At 40.4% G+C, this 19689-nt stretch overlaps 1 protein-coding gene across 1 annotated transcript in view; it reads right to left on the reverse strand.

Annotated features, from left to right (window-relative positions):
* Nucleotides 1-19689, reverse strand: part of stk32a (serine/threonine kinase 32A) — a 53669-nt gene that overhangs the window by 7610 nt on the left and 26370 nt on the right. Inside the window, exons 4-8 of the mRNA XM_035666702.1 lie at nucleotides 13297-13386; nucleotides 10541-10644; nucleotides 8141-8257; nucleotides 6137-6262; nucleotides 3501-3629 (exon numbers count right to left, since the gene is read on the reverse strand). Of these exons, the coding sequence (XP_035522595.1) occupies nucleotides 3501-3629; nucleotides 6137-6262; nucleotides 8141-8257; nucleotides 10541-10644; nucleotides 13297-13386 (566 nt within the window). The remainder of the gene's footprint in view (nucleotides 1-3500; nucleotides 3630-6136; nucleotides 6263-8140; nucleotides 8258-10540; nucleotides 10645-13296; nucleotides 13387-19689) is intronic.

Here is a 19689-nt window from a genome sequence, read left to right on the forward strand (position 1 = left end):
GGGGGGGGGGGGGGGGGCGACATATAGACAACATTGTAGAAGGGGTCTGAGGACAAGGGAGAAGAAAGGAAAAGAAGGAATATGCAAAAAAGGATACAGAGCGGCCTCTCGGGGTAAAGAAAGAAGTTGGTTGGGGCAGGCATTAGGGCAACTACCTACTTCATTCAATATTGATCTGTTATGCTTCAGAAATCCTGCAAGACCATCTTCATCTCTCACAAACACACACACACACATACACATCAAACACTCACTCTCTTTCCTTTTCTTTCTTACATGCATCCATCACAAGTGGTCCCACAGCTCCTTTGTGAATAGATATGGCAAAACATTGCACAAACAAAAACTGATATTTATAGACAGTAAAGTGACTATTCTCCATGATATACAGACAGAACTGCACACGCTGCAAAATATGACTACTTGAAATGAACAACATGCACGTTAAGCAAATCATTCTGAACGAAAGGTAAATATTTCAGTATTGTATTTTACACTGTTGTTAACAGTGATTTAAACACACAATGCAATATGTAACAAAATTCTCTACAAAAAAGGGGGACAATAAGATCAATAAAGAATATAGAAAAAGTCTGTTCAGTCAAGCCAGGAAGTAATGTTGAGAAGCCAGAATAGGATAGGTTTGGCCACAGAATTCTGAACAAGCAACAGACAACAGGAGATACACACAAAGCTCATTACAGAATAGATTACCTTACTATAAGATGGGGTCATTTAAAACTTCCATTCCTCTGTACCCAGAGCTAGATTTTCTGAACAAACTTGTTTATCAAAAACACCTTCAAAAGTGACACTGAGGTATTTGGCAAGTAGTTTGAAATGGGAGGACACATGACCCACACCCTGTCTGCTCATGTTATTGTGCTAAAGTGGCAGCGTTCCAGAGAGGGAGTTCAACAGGACTTAAAATGTATTCCGGTAATCTTCTGTTTTTGATCTCTTCAAGAATGTTTAACAAACTTTAACCACTATTACTATTTACTACTCATTAGTCAAATATTGCCTAATTGGCACCAGAATGAATAAGGTAATTTAATTAGGAAATGCAAGCCACTAGAGTACAAAACCATTTCATGGATTTAATGTTAGTTTCCCTTAGTCTGACCGTACACTGTTGCTTCTTCTTACTCCATAAACATAACTAATGTTTCCTTGAAAGGCTACTATAATTATTTCATTAGAACAGGAGACATTCTCTTTGTCTGAATGGGCCGACGGATGACAAATGTTGTCTGGCTGCACAGTGAGATATCAACGATATACACACATAGGCAGGTCTCCACAAGCAGCTGTCAGCTTTCCTAAAACATGGGGCACATTGGGCCAGCTCTGACTTCTTATTGCAGGCTGGCAAGGTATGTGATCTAGAGTCTAGACCACACAAATTGCTTTGCTTCTATTAGAAAAGAGTCACATAAACTGTTCTAATGTGCCATAGACTGGGAGAGGGTCCAAATGTATTGATTTTGTAAGGGCATACGTTGTATGTGCAATAGCTTAGGCGGCGTGCATTGTTTGTGTGTGTGCATACTCTAGGTAAGTTTCAGTGGTGTGGCACAATGTTGGTGAACAGTGACAAGCCCAACACACACTATTACTACACTATAACTGGTAAAAGAGTCGAGACCACACAAGGCTGTGTACCATTCTTGTCACCTCCCGCATCGACTACTGCAGAAAAACTTCCCTTCTCTTTTGGTTTACCTCACAAATCCTCCATAAAACTTCAAAACTGGTCAGAACTCTGCAGCTTGGATTTGATCACCAGGGGAAACCCCCCTCCATTCCACCACATGCACCCCTGTTCTGGCAGGCAACTGCCACTGGGCTTCCGTCAAACTCCGCAAATCGACTTCAAGAATCCTCCTGTTTAAACGGTTTTCAAGGGCCATTGCTGAACCTTTCCCCCCTTATATACTGTCCGAAAACGTTTCCTCACATCGCCACCCCCTTCCCGTTCCCTTCAAGATCTGTTCTCCTCTGTCACCCTTCTCTGTCCTCCTCCCGCCCGCTCTTTTCCCAATGGGGGAGCAGGGCTTTCAGCCGCTCTGCCCCCCGCTCTGGAAACTCAATTTCCCACCGGGACATCAGAAAACGTGGGACTCTCTTCCCCCCTCTTAATCAAGACTAACACTCCACCTATCAGAAACGGGCATACCCAACTTAACCTCTACATATGGTTCTTTTTTCTGTCTATTTCTATACTGTTATTATTTTTTGTGTTGTACGGTGTTCCTCGAGTGCCCAGAGAGGCGCCTGTAAATAAAATGTATTATGTATTATTATTAGTGCAGTATTCAAATCATGGCCGCTTAGTGTTCACTGTTGGATCTCTCTGATCACTTACTGTCTCAATGGTTAACGCTAAAGATTCAAAATTGGACAGAAGCCTAGAATTCCGTGTAGTACTTCCCTGTTGTACTGATCAATTGACCCCTGTACTGTAAATACATTTCTTCTGATAAACAGACCTGACTACCTGTTTTAAAGGTGCATTACTAAAATATCTTGGCAGGAACATGTTGAAAGCTGGCTTCAGTCTTCAGGATGGCCCTTGCATCAACTCAACCTTTCTTATCACACAAAATATTTTATAGAACGTTTATAGAATATTTTCTTTTTATATTTTATGTTTTCTCCAAGCCTTTTCAACATCATAGCTCCTATTTGAGCTTAAGATGCAAGTAAACACAAATGACTTGAGGTCTTTTGATCTACAGTTTGCCTTAAAAGAAAAATTACTGCAGTGATCAGTTTCCACTGCTGCACTAGACCAAAAATAAAATCACCGCTTCCTAACAGCTTTCACTATCACGGTGTGTATGAGTGTGTTATGTGTGTGTGTTCCTCCCACGTCTCTCACTTGACCGGGCGATCAAATTAACCTTTCAGTGCTTTCTTCTCTGTTTTGTATAAACACCCAGAGGACAACATTTGATTTATGTGGACAGTGCGAAATACTGAAAGACTAGAGCTAGGTGATTGCATTCTTTTGCCTTCCCTATACTCTCAGCAGGCAGGTTGGCCCATTTGTTCTGACGAAGGTGAGGGAGGACAGAGCTCTAAAATGTGTCCTCAACAATCTTAATAGCACCCCAGACACATTTAAAAGACAAACTAAGGAGCAACTTATCACCTGTAACTGGGCCGAATGGAACCAGCAGTCAGCTTTCTTTCTTCACTGAATAATGATGGGCACTGAGAGGGAGAGGCATGTGTGATCCACTGAAGACAGGATACACTAGCTCTGAATTAAGTTTAAATTTATATATGCGACTGAGTGAAAAAAAGTGCAGTGTCTAAATTATAGATGCTCTATAAGTGATTTGATAACTTAAAACCTACATGTACCACTGTCTCTTGAACTATATTTGTTTGCTACTGCTTTCAAATAATAGATGTCTCATTTTGGAACAAGCCCTTTTCATTTTTCTTGTGTGATGTGTAAGGTGTTTAATGCTTCTAGTTGAAAGCCTTACTTGTGGGGACCCATCAGATCCCTGGTCCTTGGTTTTTCTAGCAAGCCTTTTCTTCTTCTTGTGAAGTGGTTTGGACTCCAGGATCATTTCCTCCAGCTCAAATGTGGGGTCACAGTTTAGTCTCCGCCTCTGTGGAGACGCAGACACATGCAAGGGCACATTTAAAAGGACAAACAACAGATCCATGTCTTCAAATATTGAATCCTATTAATATTTAAGTCAACACTTAAAAATATTTATCCTGTAAGATTGTCATGGTTTTATTTTTGGCAACCCTTTTAGAAACAAGTAGTGTTATAGTGTTTCTGACATTTGATTCCCATAAATGAATAGGCTGTGATTAAATTTGATGTGTCATATGATACAGTATAATATTATACGATGTGATACAATACAGAATGATGACGCTTTTATTCTAAAAGCAGACTGAATATTGGGAACTTAGGAAACGAAGCATGAGGGCTGAGTTTTCCCTGAGTCTATAAGCCAGTAAAGACAGAGGATAGGCCTATAATTAGATAGAGAGACACTGTCAATTCCCCATCGATCCTCTGTGTTTTTCCTCTGCTGCGCCAGCCTGACCACTGGGGATACTCACAGCTCTGCAGTCGCTATAGACTTAGAATTAGATAAAGTCATTTAGTCATCTGTTCACTTTTAACAGTCATTATTCTGCATGTATTCAATTCTGACACTAAGCACTGACAGTTATTGTCACCTTGCTGCTTCACTAAAATAATACAGGATAGTTTTTGTATTGCTTGATCATTGATTTAAGCAAAAATGCCAAAAACCATAGCTGTAGTCTCTAAATTGTGAGAATGTGCTGTTTTTCTTTGTCTGATATGATAGTAAACGGAGTGTCTTTGGGTTTTGGACTGTAAAACATTTGAGGTTTTATAATGGAAATGAATCGATTACTCAAGAAAGTAATTGGCAGATTAATCAGTTATAAGTAGAAACGTTAGTTGCACCACTAATTAATATGTCTATGTATGTGAATGAGTCATATCTGTGCCCATAAGAGCAGAAAAAAAGATTGGCTGTTTTGTTATAGTATTTTCAATGGAGTTATAGGTGCAGTTTGAGTATACTCCAGTGACAACGATTGTCAAATATTATTTTGTTAACACTTTATTTGGATAGTCTGCCTACATTATACTGCCACATTATATAATATGTATATATAGTATTTGAATAAAGTGGAACCATTATTTGTATTATTGTTTACAATAATTACATTGTTAGGAAGGATGTTAGGTGGGTCTTTTCTCCTGTACAGTTAAATACAACACAGTACAATAAATCAGTGCAGCTACTGCAAAAGCCTGACACTACAGACGGAGCACAGCACATCAGTTTCCTAACCAAGCAGCTTGACTTCCTGCCTAGTGATATTATTACACGCAAGAACTAGGATTGGGCGACGGATGAATATATCGGCTATCTGCGATTGGCTAAATGCATTGCTGGTTGTTTTTTTGGGGGGGCTATTTTTTGAGTGATTTTTGTGATTTTAGTTTGCTAATTTAATGGTCTACCTCAGTGGCACATTTCACACACTGAGCCAAAGAACTAACGAGAGGAAGAATAGTAGAGCCAGAATATTTTCACTGTGGTGAATTACCGCAGTAGTGTATCGCTGTTAGACAGTTAGGACACCAGAGTTGGTGATTGTTTGAACTGTGTAAAGACTAATAGACTAATACTAATTAACTACTAATAAAGATTTAATATTTTGTTTCTGTCGAGTTCAAATTAAGTTTGTTTTAAGATCGCTTAGTTTAGATGTTGAATGTACGGTTGTATTCTCTGTTTAATGCAGAAAATAGGTGTTTTTCCTTTCTTGACACTTGGTGAGTTCACTTTCTTTATTAAAGCTATGAGAGCTTCTTGAACTCAGTACTGGGTTGGTGATTAGGGCTGTTGGTGGGCGCTCGCGTAATCTGCAATTGTTGGACTGTCGGTGGCCATTGGAAAAGTTTTAATGTATGGCCCAACCCTAGCAAGCACTATCTTCACCCAACTCATCATAGACCACCTGTAGAGCTGCAGGTATATGCAGAGGATTTCTCTGCCTTTGTCTGTATATAAGAGGCATCCACACACGTCTCCTGCTTTGTCTTTTTCAGTCTACACTCAGTGGGAGATCCAGCTCAGCCCAGCAGGGGGTGGTCTCTACAGCTCGACTAGAAAAAATTAGATGAAGAGTGGATAGGTCTGGCTACATCGTTTTTTTCCTTGCATCTTTTGTCGCCTTCGGGGAAATAGTGGTTTGGGAATAGGCATGAGAGAACAGTAGACGGGAGGAGGGGTTTTAGGAATAGACGGGTTTTTTGTATTCTGAATTGTAAAAAAATAAGAAAAAATGTAAAATATATATTAAGGCATCTACAGATGGCATATTCACCACATGGCATTTGTTTATTTTTGCCACTGGCTTTCATTCTCTTCTTAAAGCAATGGACAGTTCTATATTTTTTGTCATTTTTCAGGGAGGTGATTGGAGAAAGTGTGGTGGATCTAATTATATAGCAGACCAAAGTCAGATAAACATTATTTTCTATTCTATTCAAATGTGAGCATTTTGTAGGGTAGCATACTGAGGCAGTGCTCAGTTTATTTCTGATACTCACATTGGGAATAAAGCCTGGAGGAAGCTGTTTGCTGAGCACAGCGTCCCAGTTGACATCTGACATGTAGTCCAGATCCTGCAGCTCTGCTAGACAGGAAATGCGCTTCTGGACATCTATGCACAGCAACTGAAGGAGACAAAAGGATTAGAGTAAGAATTATTGTCCACAGGGAGGCATGGCTGAAAAGTTACAGGCCGGGTCCCACGGAGACACGAGCACATGTTTGCCCTAAAGGATGTGTCTGAGAATGAGGATATGGGGACAAAAGGGGTGAGGGTGGAAGGTATTAAGGAGAGGACAGGAGAGTATGAAGGAAGAGGGAGATAATGAGTGACAGGAAAACAAAAATGAGATACATTTAGGAAGCAAATGGCGATGAGGAGAATTCAATAAGAATTCAAGATATTGTGAAGTGTGTAGGATGGACAAATATATTGAGTGTGGATTTCTCCCCTTACATTCTCACTTTCTTTATACCTCCCTCTCTCTCTCTTTCTCTCTTACCCCCAACACACACACACACACACACACACACTCTTGCACTCCCACATACACACACATTTATGCAGCTGGAATGCCAATGAGGTACGAGGAGTCTGAGCACGAAGCAATGCAACAGTTTGACTGCAGTGGATCGCTGCCAAGACAAAACCCAAATGCTACAGCAACAGTGTATCTGTTAGCTTTGCAAGTGGCCTAATTGCGACAAGAAGAATAGATGTTTGACAGTTAATTATAGATCCACTCTTAAGATTTCAGAATATGCTAATTAGATTAAATGAAAAAAAAGTACATATAAATTATTCTCATTAAGCAGTGATATGAATAGTCTTTCAGAGCCAAGGTGTGTGCTGCTCTGTGTGTCTTTGTGAGGTTGTGTTGACTTTGTACCTTGATTTATTTACCTATGTACTGTGTAATTTTAACACTGAGTCACAAATTCCTCTTTTTGAATACTAATTGTACTTAAAGCCGCACTGCTGGCTGAAACATTTCCATGTACAAATAAACAGCTAGTATACAAAGTAGGGCTGCAACAATGCAAAAAAGCCCCTAATTAAGATTCTAGATGCAACTTGTTTGCCCAAATGAAGTGCTGGTGTCAGGTATGGATAATTGTCTTCCCACAGGAAATAAAAAATTCAACCCTAAGAGAAAAATCTAAAGTATCTCCTACAAAGTAGCAGAGGAGCCACCCTCTCTTGTCAGTTAAGTGTTTATGATGAGATCCCACTAGTCAAATAAGCCAATGTGTGCATTACAGTTTACTCAAGTCATTTTTCATTGGTGATCAATTTGGCCACCAGAAATCACAGATGTGAGAAGCTGACAAGTGCAGGCTTAAATAAATGACCACAGTACGTTCTGGAGGTGTGGTGGACCTAATTCAAAGAAATATCTGTTGTACAATGTGACACTCACCCACCCACATTTGAGAGGGGCTTGGCATACACTTAAAAATTCACAGGGGATAGTTACTTCAGATCCTGAGCAATGCGAAATGCCACTATAGGATGGAATGCACGTATTGTGCACTGAAGATGAATATACTGTAAGAAACAGTCTGCATCTGCTGTTGTGAGTTTACACGGGGGAAAACATTAATTAATTTGTAACTCTTTTTAAGGATAAAGAGAAGCAACATGAGGCAATATTTTACGGTATTAATCAAACACACGGTTTTCTGAATGTGACATATCCTTAAAAAAATGACAGATCCGTCCAAGAAGGACAGTGTTAAAGTTACATCCTCAGGCGTTGATTGGTGTAGTGTTACTTCCTACGCATCAAGCTGTACACAAATACAACACATATATGGCAAAAACCACTCAGTGTCTGATTGTTTGCATCTTCTAATGACTTTTTAAAGATATTTCTCATAATATTCCCCCATTACCTGTTGGTTTGTATTGTAATTGAGCGTAAGTGAGGGGTTAGTATCATGTAAAAAGGTGAGATAAATCCTACAATATACTGTGCATTATGCATGTGCAACTCATTTACCTTTCTGAGAAGAGACTTCATCTCCAAAGACCAGGCTGCTGGGTAGCTGGGGTGGACCTTGTGGAAGGTCTGAAGGATCTCATTAGCTGGTGTACTGGATCTCATCACATATGGTCTCTAGAAAAGAGGAGAGGAGCAGAGAAGAGACAATATGTTACAGACAACTTGTATTCATAGTCATGCCCTGCCTGGAGGAGTTTTCTTTGATAAAGTGTGTCTTTAAGTTTGCTCTGCAGTTGGCCCTCTCCACTCTCTCTTCCTCCTCTCCTTGTGCTCACCTTCTGTGAGTATAAGGGACTATTCTCAAAACACAGCTTAAACTCTCTGCCATGCAGTGTGAGAGGGCTTTCTATGGGTCAGAAAACAAGGGAAAGCCTGTTGAGATTTCTTCAAATCAGTGCTCCTCCACCCTCTGGTCTTAGTCTGGTACAAAGAGACTCCATGCACTTGAGTTAGAGAATTACACAGTGACAAGACACAGCTAGATCAGGCTGGTTGGAGGTGGAAAATCTTTCCTCTCAGATTGTTTACAGAAGAGCAAATCCATATTCTCTTTATGACAAGCTTTTAATGCAATTTCTGCTTTATTAGATGGTTCAGAGTGAAGAGAAAGAGGAAAGATGAAAGAGAAATGTAAACGACGTGCAATCCAGGTGGATGCCTTGCCATTCTTCATTTTTATTAAAGGCTCTTTTAGATGCATGATGTCAATTATATTCCAATTCTGCAGATGTTCCCCAGACAGGGCACACATAAGGTGTCGGCTAACCACTAATATATTTTGGAGTCAGATGTTCAGGAGGCAGAAATTGGCTCATGTATCACATGAGGTCTTTGTGTTGCCTGTCTGGGGTTGTCCAATTTAGAAAGAAAACAGAGGCTGGAGGCGTAGAAACTAAGTGACAGTGATGGAGAGATGCTTAGCTGCCTGGATCTGTACCTGCAACCAGTGGTCAGGCCCAGCAGCGAAAGCATTGGTTGGCGAGAGAGGAGTTAGATGGTCTGAGCGAAGCATGAATGAAGTAAGACGGCGTTGGAGCTTAAGAGAGAGATAAGATGAGGTAAAGGCTGAGAAGGGATCAAAAGGTGCCTGGAGCTGGATAATAGTGAGCTAGCTCTCCATTTTCAACAGCCAAATAATTCTGCATCCAACAGGCCAGTTTTTAACACCCTGAGACTGATTTATGCTTTATAGACGGTGTTGAAATGTGGCAGTTAGAGACAGGTGTAGAAGAAAGTCCCGAGGAGACAGAGGGATGAAGTGAAAATGAATTGCCTGGGAGAAGGTGAGGGTGGGTGGTGTGTAGAGAGAGGGGTGAAAGAAAGTTTAAGAGAGGGTTTATGACGCATATTATACAGAAACTACAAAAAGTGCAGTATGGGGAAAGAGAGAGAGTGGGGCTAACATCTATGTCACTGAGTAATTTCTGGGTTTGAAAGTGTGTAAGTGTGTGCTCAGCAATCCTCCCCTGAATGAGTGAAGGTCAAAAGTGCTTGAAAATCACAGGACACAGCTTTGAGGTAAGAGAGACAACTTAAGCTATTTTTGTGCAGATAAGATGTAGCTTTGGTCAGGTCAGAAAGAGGACAAAACATATTTTAGAAGGGTTAAATGAAGGTTTGGAAGTAAAATAAAGCTGGGTGGAGGACTACACTTACTAGGACTAATCGAAAGTGTAATGGAAAGAGTCAGGCAAAATAACTGTGAACAGTTTTATGGAGAAGGGTGAGAGGGAGAGCATTCAAATGTCTAAAAATAAGATTTGATTTCAGGATCACTTCATGACAGCTCCAGATCAGTTTCAGGTGTTCTGGCTCCTTGTCAGTGTAGACAGAGGTTACTGTAGTGCTTGTAATCACCATCCTGAAATATGAGAGGAAATTCTGCAGCCGCAGTCTGGATTAAGTCCACAATGCGCAGACTACTGTCAGCTCTGACACTCGGCCTGATACAGCGAGGAGACAGAGTGAAAACATTATGTCCTGTGTTTATTTCCATGACATCAGAATTAAACTTCTCCAGATGGGACCAGCACAAAATTGAATAAATTATATCTTAAAAATCAATTCCAATTATGTGGCCCTGAAAATAACTCAATTCTGTTTTCTCATTCTGCTGCAGCAATTCGTCTCACACCGTGACTAAACATATAAACATCTTCCCCCAGTAAGGTCAGCTTAAATGTAAAATTCAATTATAGCTTCACCCCCCTTTTGTTTTGTGAAGGCTGAGGAATCGCTTTATGTCTGCCCTTCCTACTGACAGGACTTTTCTAGCACACTCCTGTAGATGTCATATGTATTATTTACTGCAGTAAAGTGTGCCAGGCCAACGCTCACTTGAGATGTGGACATGGTGATGGTGCTCTGTGTGTGTGTGTGTGTGTGTGTCTCAGTTACCTGTCCTCTTAGTAGCTCATATGCTGTGATGCCCAGTGACCACCAGTCAACAGAGAAGGAGTAGCCAGGGTGGGACCCCTCAAAGGTTTGAAAAAGCTCAGGAGCTGATAGACAGAGAAATATTGTACATCAAAAGGTAATAAAGTATGGCGTATGTGTCTTTTCTTTGTTTGTGTGTTTGTGTATTTTGATCCCCGTTTCTTGTTTTGGGGGTCATTTTGGTCAGGGTCAGTTTATTTCAACTACAGCCTCTTTCACACACGGAATACATAGCTTGCTTCATCTATCTGTTAGCCTAAGACATGACTAATCAAGACATAGGCCCTTTGTTATGTAAATGTTCTATAATGGCTCTATTCAGACACACAGAAGCCCTTGAAAGGGCGCTGAATTGTGATAGATTTTTTAAACTTATTTTGCTGTTGAAGCCTTAATTAATGACCATCATCAATGCAAGGGACACTTGCTCCCTCTTACCCTCGTGAATTTTCTCATCAATTTTTATCACTTATTAGAATTCTGCTGCTTATCTTCCATGAAATTAGCATGGGTGAAAACTGAAATAATAGCTGGGGGGAGTGTTGGAAGTGTTACAAAAATATTCCCCAAGCAGAGCGCCGTTGTGACTTTTGTGTTAAAGGTGACCTGGATACTTTTTCAGACATTAGGCCGACAGGAAATATATCATCACATTTATGCAGCGAGTGTCATACACTACATACATACATACATGTACAATACATGTATGATTTGTTGTAACTTCTGGACTGTGAGAAACTGACAGCAGGCTTTACAGGTTGAGGTAAATAGAGTAAATCGTGTGTGCTCATTGAGGATGCGACTACTCGCCCTGAAGCCCAAACAGATACATAATCTAATCTGCATTCCGGCCCTCAGCAGCAGCGGGCCTTGGCAAGGAGTTGTTCCTTGCTGCGAACCAACTTCCTCCAGGAGATCGCTGCATGATGACGCTCTGCCCCCCCCATCCCCCTCCCCTTCCTTCCCTCACGGGACACCTGGCGCACTTGTTACTGTTGTTGTAGGAGCCGGACTCAGGGACATCTCCCATGGCAGACCTGCTGTGTTATCGCGATGAACACGTTGAAATGAGACTGATTGTGGGGGGGTCTAGACGAAGTTGGGCTCTCCAGCTTATGTTGCACACAGCGCAACCACGGTCACTTATACATGCGAATATGCAACACACCCTTGTATTCCCCCCCCCCTTCCACGCCTTCGCGCTTTTACCCAATAGACGACAAGTGGGTCTTGCGCAGGCTGCGCCAGTTGCTGGCGCCTGCGGCTGTGTCTGTGCTGGTGCGCCTCCATTCCCTTTCCCCCCTCCCCTGTTGCAAGGTTGTTGGAGGTTCTTATGTTGTAAAGTGTGATTACATGTGCTTTAGTGTTGGCTGAGGTTTTTTCCCAGTCCCACACGGTACTCCCCTAATTTGAGGCAGATTTGGGGGAGCGGCGTTTTTTCCCCTTCCCCTCCTATTGTTTTTCTTTTCTTGTACCCACCTTTCAAGTAAATTTCCCACGGGGATTATTTAAAGTTATTCTCTGATTTCTGATTTCTGATTGAGCTCAGTTTTCACATTTGAATGTGACTTTTTGTTGTTGTTCTGGGATGAAAAACATAAATTGCATTATTCTTGCCAGAGGCATATATTCATTTTCATTGGTATCTTATTTTGAACCAATATAGCATCATAATGTCTTTGTAAACAGGTTTTCTGTGTGGGATGAGCTATGAAAACAAATTGTTTTTTAAATAATCTAATCTCCATCACCCATCATTTACCCTTCCCTCTCTGATTTGTTATCTAACGGTGTCAAAATCAGGACTGTGAGAAACATACTGTATAGTCAGGAACATACACACACATGCACACCATACTCCTGTTCATCACGGCAGGTTTGTTCTGCTCTCTCGCTGAGGAGGGGAAAGTTAATTTATCTACTGAAGCCTCCGAAAGAGAGGTTGTTTTCTTGTTTCCAGAGTAGGCATGAATTATCTATTACCCCACAGAGAATTTGCCTGAAATCTGTCACACAATATTACCAGATCATTGTCCATCAGGGGCACATACTTTATAAGGATGAAAAAAAAATACCGGCACACGCACCCACACACAAACATGCTGTCTTGTCATTCATACCCCCCGGAAATCCTGCTAGCTACTATCTGATCTCCCAGGGGCATCGACACACATACACATCGACCTGATCGCGAGTGTACTTAAGAGTAATGAGGAGGATGACTGCAGTGATGCTGAAAAGGATAAATGTTTGTTTCCGAAGGCAGCATTACTTTACAATGTTAACACTACTCTCAGGATGCATCAAAATCTAACTAGATAAGTTTCAAGAATATACTACATATATATTGTATTTGAACACAAGAAACACACAAATTGATAAACAAAATTGCTCAGTAACGGCTCACTTACTGTATTTTTACCTGTATATTTTTCTTGGCTATGAGGCAGCTAATATTGACAAGAGGCAAACTCTGTGGGTTTAGCGGCTTTAGTGATAAAATATTTTATGCTCAGATGTGGAAGATGCGTCCTTCAGTGAATGCTGGGCTCACCAATGTTAACATCCCCTCAGTGTCCTTGGGATTTTGGATTAGCAAACATAAGAATGCTCTGTGGAGTTTATATAAATTATGTTGCATGATTTCTGTAAAACCGTCTCCCCTGGCTTCTGTTTGTTGTCATCGTTGTTAAAACTTTCCTTGTGTATTTTCTTACCCATGTATGGCTTGGTCCCAGCGATGGAGGTTGCTTTTAGGTCTTCTTTTACAATTGCTGCAATGTTGAAGTCTGTAAGATGGACGTGCCCTGTAGAACAAAGAGATTTGTATTAACTCACAGTGACACAAAGCAGGTTTTAATACACATTTACAGTATATTACGTGTGTGAAGCCCTATAAATCCTAAATTGGCACAGAGCTGTAGGATCACAGAGCTCTGTTTACACCATCAGTATTTACAGTAACTGTGTTTTTACTTAGAAGTTTAATATTTTTCCTTTGGAATTAAATGTAATACACATGCAGGTATCCTACTTTGTATGCTGCTTATGTAATATGCAAAAGAGGAGGATCAAACGAATTTTAAAACACAACATAATCAATTGAAATAACGCCTTTTCCTTTACGCATTCTCATGATCGTAATGCTCTTACACTGATGTTATTAAAAAGGCATCAAATGCAAATTAACTGAGGCTTTATTGATGGAATAAAACGAATGTGATGATATTGTGACTTGGCTGAAAGAGAGTCCATGGTGTTTTAGTGGCAACCTTAGTGATTTCCAAAGTCAAACCACTGACCTGTGTCTCACCATGCTGCAAGATGGCCCATAGTCTTTGCCATGCACACTGAGCACACACTAATGAGCTGAATGTGTGTGTGTGTGTGTGTGTGTGTGTGTGTGTGTGTGTGTGCGTGCCATACTGTGAGAGAGAAACACAGAGCAAGAGTTTTTGCCGCAGAGTGATTGTTCGGATGAATGGATGTCTCTGGTAACCCCAGCAAACACATACAAAAAGACAACACATAAGCTGCACAGCCATACTATACACCATTTTCATTTTTTTTTAAAAAGCAGAATATTTTATCACCAACAGATAACTGTGTTTGAATATAAAGCAGGCAGGAGCTGGCCAGTTTAAATGTTTACAAAAAGATACAGAGCTTTAAAGATAAGAGAACTGTACATTTTCTCCCTCTCTTTTCGCCACACTGCATTTTACACATTTTCTTTTATTCCACCCCTCGTCTCTTCTGCCCTTTGCCTCCCATATCTTTCTCTCATCCTCTTCCTATTTTTCAGGTTTTAATTTTCTCTTTTCCTCCATAAACCCCATCTCTTTTTTGCTTCTTTACCCCTCTGTGCAATTTACAGTTTGAAATATGCCCACATACTGTATTCAAAGCTGTGGTACATGAGAGTATAGTGATTCACAGAGGGGAGATTGGGTGGTGGTGGTGGTGAATGGACCATTGTTAATGTAGTCTGATGACAAAGGTGCATCAGGACTGAAACTTCACTGTAGACTTTAAGTGGAGCTTGAGTAAGAGCAGAGATTCTTTCTTGTTTTCATATTTAATGATGTCTCTGTCTCTGTCATATTCTTATCTCCCCTTTTTGTCTATTCTGTCTCTCTTAGCTTTACAGAAGACAGATTGAGGACAAGAGTTTTACACAGTAGCCAGCAGGAAAAAACAGACAGACATCATCAAAATGTTTGTCATATTGAGATCAGTTTGAAACAGCTCCAAGGATGGCAGTGATGATCCCTCGCTCGGTCAGTTTAAACATATTTTTTCAATACTGACTAATGGAGTTGACAAGTGTAATGTGGAGCCTGGTTCCTTCAGTGATATGACAGTGATGTTGGGGACACAAACATGGCATAGTCAAAGAGAGATGGCATTAGTAAGAGAGACATTAAGAGATTAACCATGACACAGTTTAAAAATCTGTATTATGGAAAATGTACAGTACAGCTTTTTGATAACATAACTTTGTCACCACAGTGGTGTCCATGGATTACTTGGTTCACTGAATGGATGTTCTAAAGCAGTGGTTCCTCACTGGTGGGGTCCGTTGTGAGTGAATAAAAAGTGGATAACGCTTTTTATTTTAAAGTATCATTACCATTACTGTTGTAGAGTGAGGGGCAGGAGTCTACTTGTTGCAGAGACAGAAAGGAATATATAGGCCTTTGACTGAATATATTAAGATTACTTACATAACAATCCAGCCTAGCTTGAAATAATTTTTCTTCTCTTTTTACATTTTCAAGAAAGTCATTCTTTTTAGCCTTAATACATCAATCTATTATAAATTAATACGTCATCTATTGCATCTCTTAATTAACTAACTGCTTTTGCAATGCTTTCAATGTTATTGTTTTTTTAAGCCTTAATTACAGTTCCTGTTGCATGTTTTTCCTTTGAAGCTACTAATGCACTTTTTGTGAGATGGCCACTTCACTCAGTCTGATCAAGCGTGTGTACTAAATGAAGCGAATACACATCAAATTTCTTGAGCTCTGATCTTTTAAAATAATACATAAAGTTCAGAGCTGTATTATTCCTCTAAAAGGTATGGTCAGTATGTGAGATTAACCCCTGTTTGTCTCCAGTCAAACTGTTCCCTGCCTGCGAGCTTTGCAGTGTGTGGCAGCTGAACAATGGTTCAGCAGGTTTCCTGGTGGCTTAGTTATCTAACGTGTCTTACTGGGATTACCTCCACAACTGTCGAGGTTTGATCCTGGGGTTATGTCACGCGGCTGCATATCTATTTTTAATTTCTCTTTGCTTTCTGCTACCTCAAAACACCCCCAGCACTGATGACAACCACCAGGGGCGGTGTCTGGGGGCAAGCTCCCCCAGGACGATTTTTTTCCCCCATTTACAGCAGCTATTCGGGGCTGGAGCCCATGAATGAATAACATACTCATAATTCATTTAACAAAGCAGGTGTGATGAAGCCACAGCAGACATTTAGCCCTCTTGAAACTCTTACGTTATATCTCTACGCATAGCCTTTTACCAAGTCAGACTCTATACCATGGTATCAGTACACTGTTGCAGCCCAGGGTTTACTCACTTATTCGTTGGAGATGGACAATATTTACCTTTCAATGACATAAGTACTTAATAGGCATGTCACAATACCAGGAATTTAGTAGTCGATCCCAATACCAGTGAAATTCTCAATACGAATTTGATACCACAGTAAAAAACAAAAGCAAAATAATAAATTCCAAGTACTTCAACATACACTACACAAAACATTTGAACATTACAAAAAACAACAACTGTGGCCCCTTTTCTAATAGATGTTTTCTTATTTACTTCTTTTCACTACATAATTCATACACACCTAGTCGCCCAAAATACACAACTCATGTTTCATATTTTTTCACCCGCTCTTCTGTTTTAATAACAGCAGGTGCTGTTCATGTGGACGAGGCTCGTTGTTAATGATGTAGCCTATTAAAACGATTGATAACACCAGCTGATGTGTTGAAGCCGTCACATTTTCAAAATGTCAGCATCAACTTGGTACCGATGTATCAGTTCTCGTGACATCCTTAGTGTTTGTACACTATTGTGGAATTTGATTTAGATATCTTAATGAACAAGCGGCACTCCAGCTCCTAAATCTTCATTTTAATTCTCAGTTTTGCCAAATGAAGCCATCAATTAGGTTAATGAATGCATTACTTACTTCTTTGGACACATACTGGTCTTATATCTGTTGAATTCATATAATTTCTACACCTAAGCAGTTAAAGTAGCCAAGATCACACCGGTTTTTCTCATTAAGCTAAAAGGGATTGTTGCAAATGTGTGCACAAAATATGCACTAAAATCTAATCAGATCTGTTTCTGTCGTATAACTTTTCTGAAGGTATGATGCTATTGGTATTTCACATCAGAAAAGACCATACACTGTACTTTTCTAAAGAGTCCCATGGGTGTTTATGTGGTTGTTTTTGTAGCATGTGTGCGTGCTCACACTGGACAACCTAGACAACGGCCCTCTTGGAGCTTCTCTCAGCATCCTGAGGCTATGCCATTTAACAAAGTGACACAGCACGTGCATGAGTAAATTGTTTTTCCCCATTTGAAGCAGCTCCCAGAGGAACACGGCAGAAACGGGTCAATTCCAGCTCGCAAAATTGACATGGTGTGCAGAAGCAAAACACCCTACTACCCCCTTGTCTGATACGTCATGTTGTTTTAGACTTTAGTGGAGAGGTAAACTACAGATCTGCACAGACAAACAGAGTGGGGGTAGAGTGCATGAGGAGGAGGGAAGTGCTTATTGAGCTCGAAAGGACACGCACACATACAGAGAGAGAGAGAAAGCACAGGTGAAAGTCTGTTGTCCTGTTGGAAAGCCAGCTGAGGCTGACAATGCTGCCATTCTCTTTCTCCTCCCTTTTTTAGCTCTCTTCTTCACATATCTCTTTGTCTACCCTGTTTTTCTTCCTTTGACAAATCTTTCTTTTCAGAAATGTTTGCTCATCACTTTCACCCTTCTTGTCTTGTCCTTGTGGCTCTCTCTCTGTCTGTCTTTGTCTGCTCTAAGTCTGTAGCAACAGCAGGGCTGCCATCCCACATATCTGGTCAGATCCCTTTAGCAGCTGTCCAGTGCCCTCTGAGATCTAAGGACTTGTGTCTGTCTGTGTGTGTGTCTGCGTATGTGTACACTATATGGCCAAAAATATATGGACACACTTGGTCTCAGGCTGTTTTCATGGTTAGGGCTTGACTGCGTGGTTCCAGTGTAGGGAAATCTTAATGCTACAGTATAGTTAGTTCATTAATAGTATTTTCAGCAAAGTGTGAGAGTCTTTTCTGTGCCTGATAAATATAGTATTCCAATGATTTTCGTTGTGCTCAAATTTTACTCAAATCTCCTGGTGTTGATGACAAATAGTAATCTTCATTCTATAAACCAGTGCCACGAGAGCACAGCTGTTGTTCAGGTAATGTGCAACATCATCCTTGTTCAGTGCTAGTTCATAATAATACTGTACTGTTATTATCTGCCACCTCCATTACTTGAACCATTTTGTTGTTCATGACATTCTTAGGTTTAGTAAATTTGAGTACATAACCCAACAGATTATCATGCATATCAAGCAGATGCTTCATCAGACATAAGAACATGACCCATTTTGTGTTTAGTGTGTGTAGTAATGGGAATAGTTCAGCATTTGCGAAAATACGGTTATTAAATTTCTCGCAGAGAGTTAGATGAGATGATAAACACCACTCTGATGTCTGTACTATAATATGAAGCTACAGCAGCTTGTTAGCTTAGCTTATCACAAAGACTGAAAACAGGGAAATGGATAGTCTGGCTCTGTCCAAAGGTAACAAAATCCTCCTACTGGCACCTCTCAATCTCACAAATTAACAAAACGGAAGTGTAAGAAGGACACATTGTTGTTTTATGAGGGGCCACGTGCTTGACTATTTCTTGGCCGGACGCAGTGACTTCCTGGACTCTTGTCGTCACTGTGAGGTTGCCAGGCAACTCCTATAGAGTTTCAACATACTATTTCTTGTTGAACATGACATTATAGTCGTGTATAAAGCCACGTCCAAAAAGAAATTGTTTTTCCAGTTTAATGTGGAAGAATTTGACTAGCCTGCAGAGAGTCCTGACCTCCACCTCATCCAACACATGAGAGATGAACCGGAACGCCGAATGTGAGCCAAGCCTTATCACCTGGCCGACTTCACTAATGCTCTTGCGCTTGAATGGGAGCAAATCCCTTCAGCATATTAATGCCAATGGTTTTGTCATGAAGGTGTAAGGTTTGTAATGTTATAATACTTGTAGTACTTGGCCTTGTAGTGTACCTGTGCACACTGTACTATCATATCTATCTTAGGCAGTCTGTATTTCTCCAGGATGGATCATACTATAAAGTACTTTAATTTACCTCTTGATTAACATATTGATGAAGATATTTAGAGTCTCTCTCAACATGACCTTGATTTACAATCGTTCCCTCTTTCTGACATTAACGCACACACGCTGCTCTCCCTGTCTCTTTCCTTACTGTATATGCGTGCATGTGTGTACGTGTATTTGCGTTAAACTGAAACTGACACTTAAGCCTATGATGAGACCTAATCAATCATTCAGCACAGGATTTTTTCCTCAGAGAAGGAAGGCATTATGAAAATCACCCTGTCCCCCACACTCCTTTCACATCCCTCCATCTTATTCCTCATAGTTCAGAGAAAAAACAACATCACAGTGCTTTTCAGTGTGGACATAAAAGAAGTGCACTCCTTCTCTGTGTTGCACTTGGTAAAATAAGGTATGAGGTATTTTCCTTCTTTATGCTGCAAGGCCTATCTAGGCAACAACTGTGAGACCTGCCTCTGAGCAACTTCTTTTGATCTGTACAGGAGTTATCCCAGAGGTTGGAGGTTTGTTGAAATTGCTTAGTCAGAAGCAGTTAAGTCTTGAATTTGGCCCAATAAGTCAAGTCAGGTCACCATGTAAGTCAAGTCAAATGTTATTTCCATATGTAAGCAGTTACAAAACCTAATCAAATCTTGTTGTACAGTTTGACTTTCAATTCCAACCATTCACA

Source organism: Morone saxatilis, unplaced genomic scaffold, assembly GCF_004916995.1.
Source record: "Morone saxatilis isolate NCDOM2014 unplaced genomic scaffold, NCSU_SB_2.0 Contig20, whole genome shotgun sequence".
In the NCBI taxonomy this organism is placed as follows: domain Eukaryota; kingdom Metazoa; phylum Chordata; class Actinopteri; family Moronidae; genus Morone; species Morone saxatilis.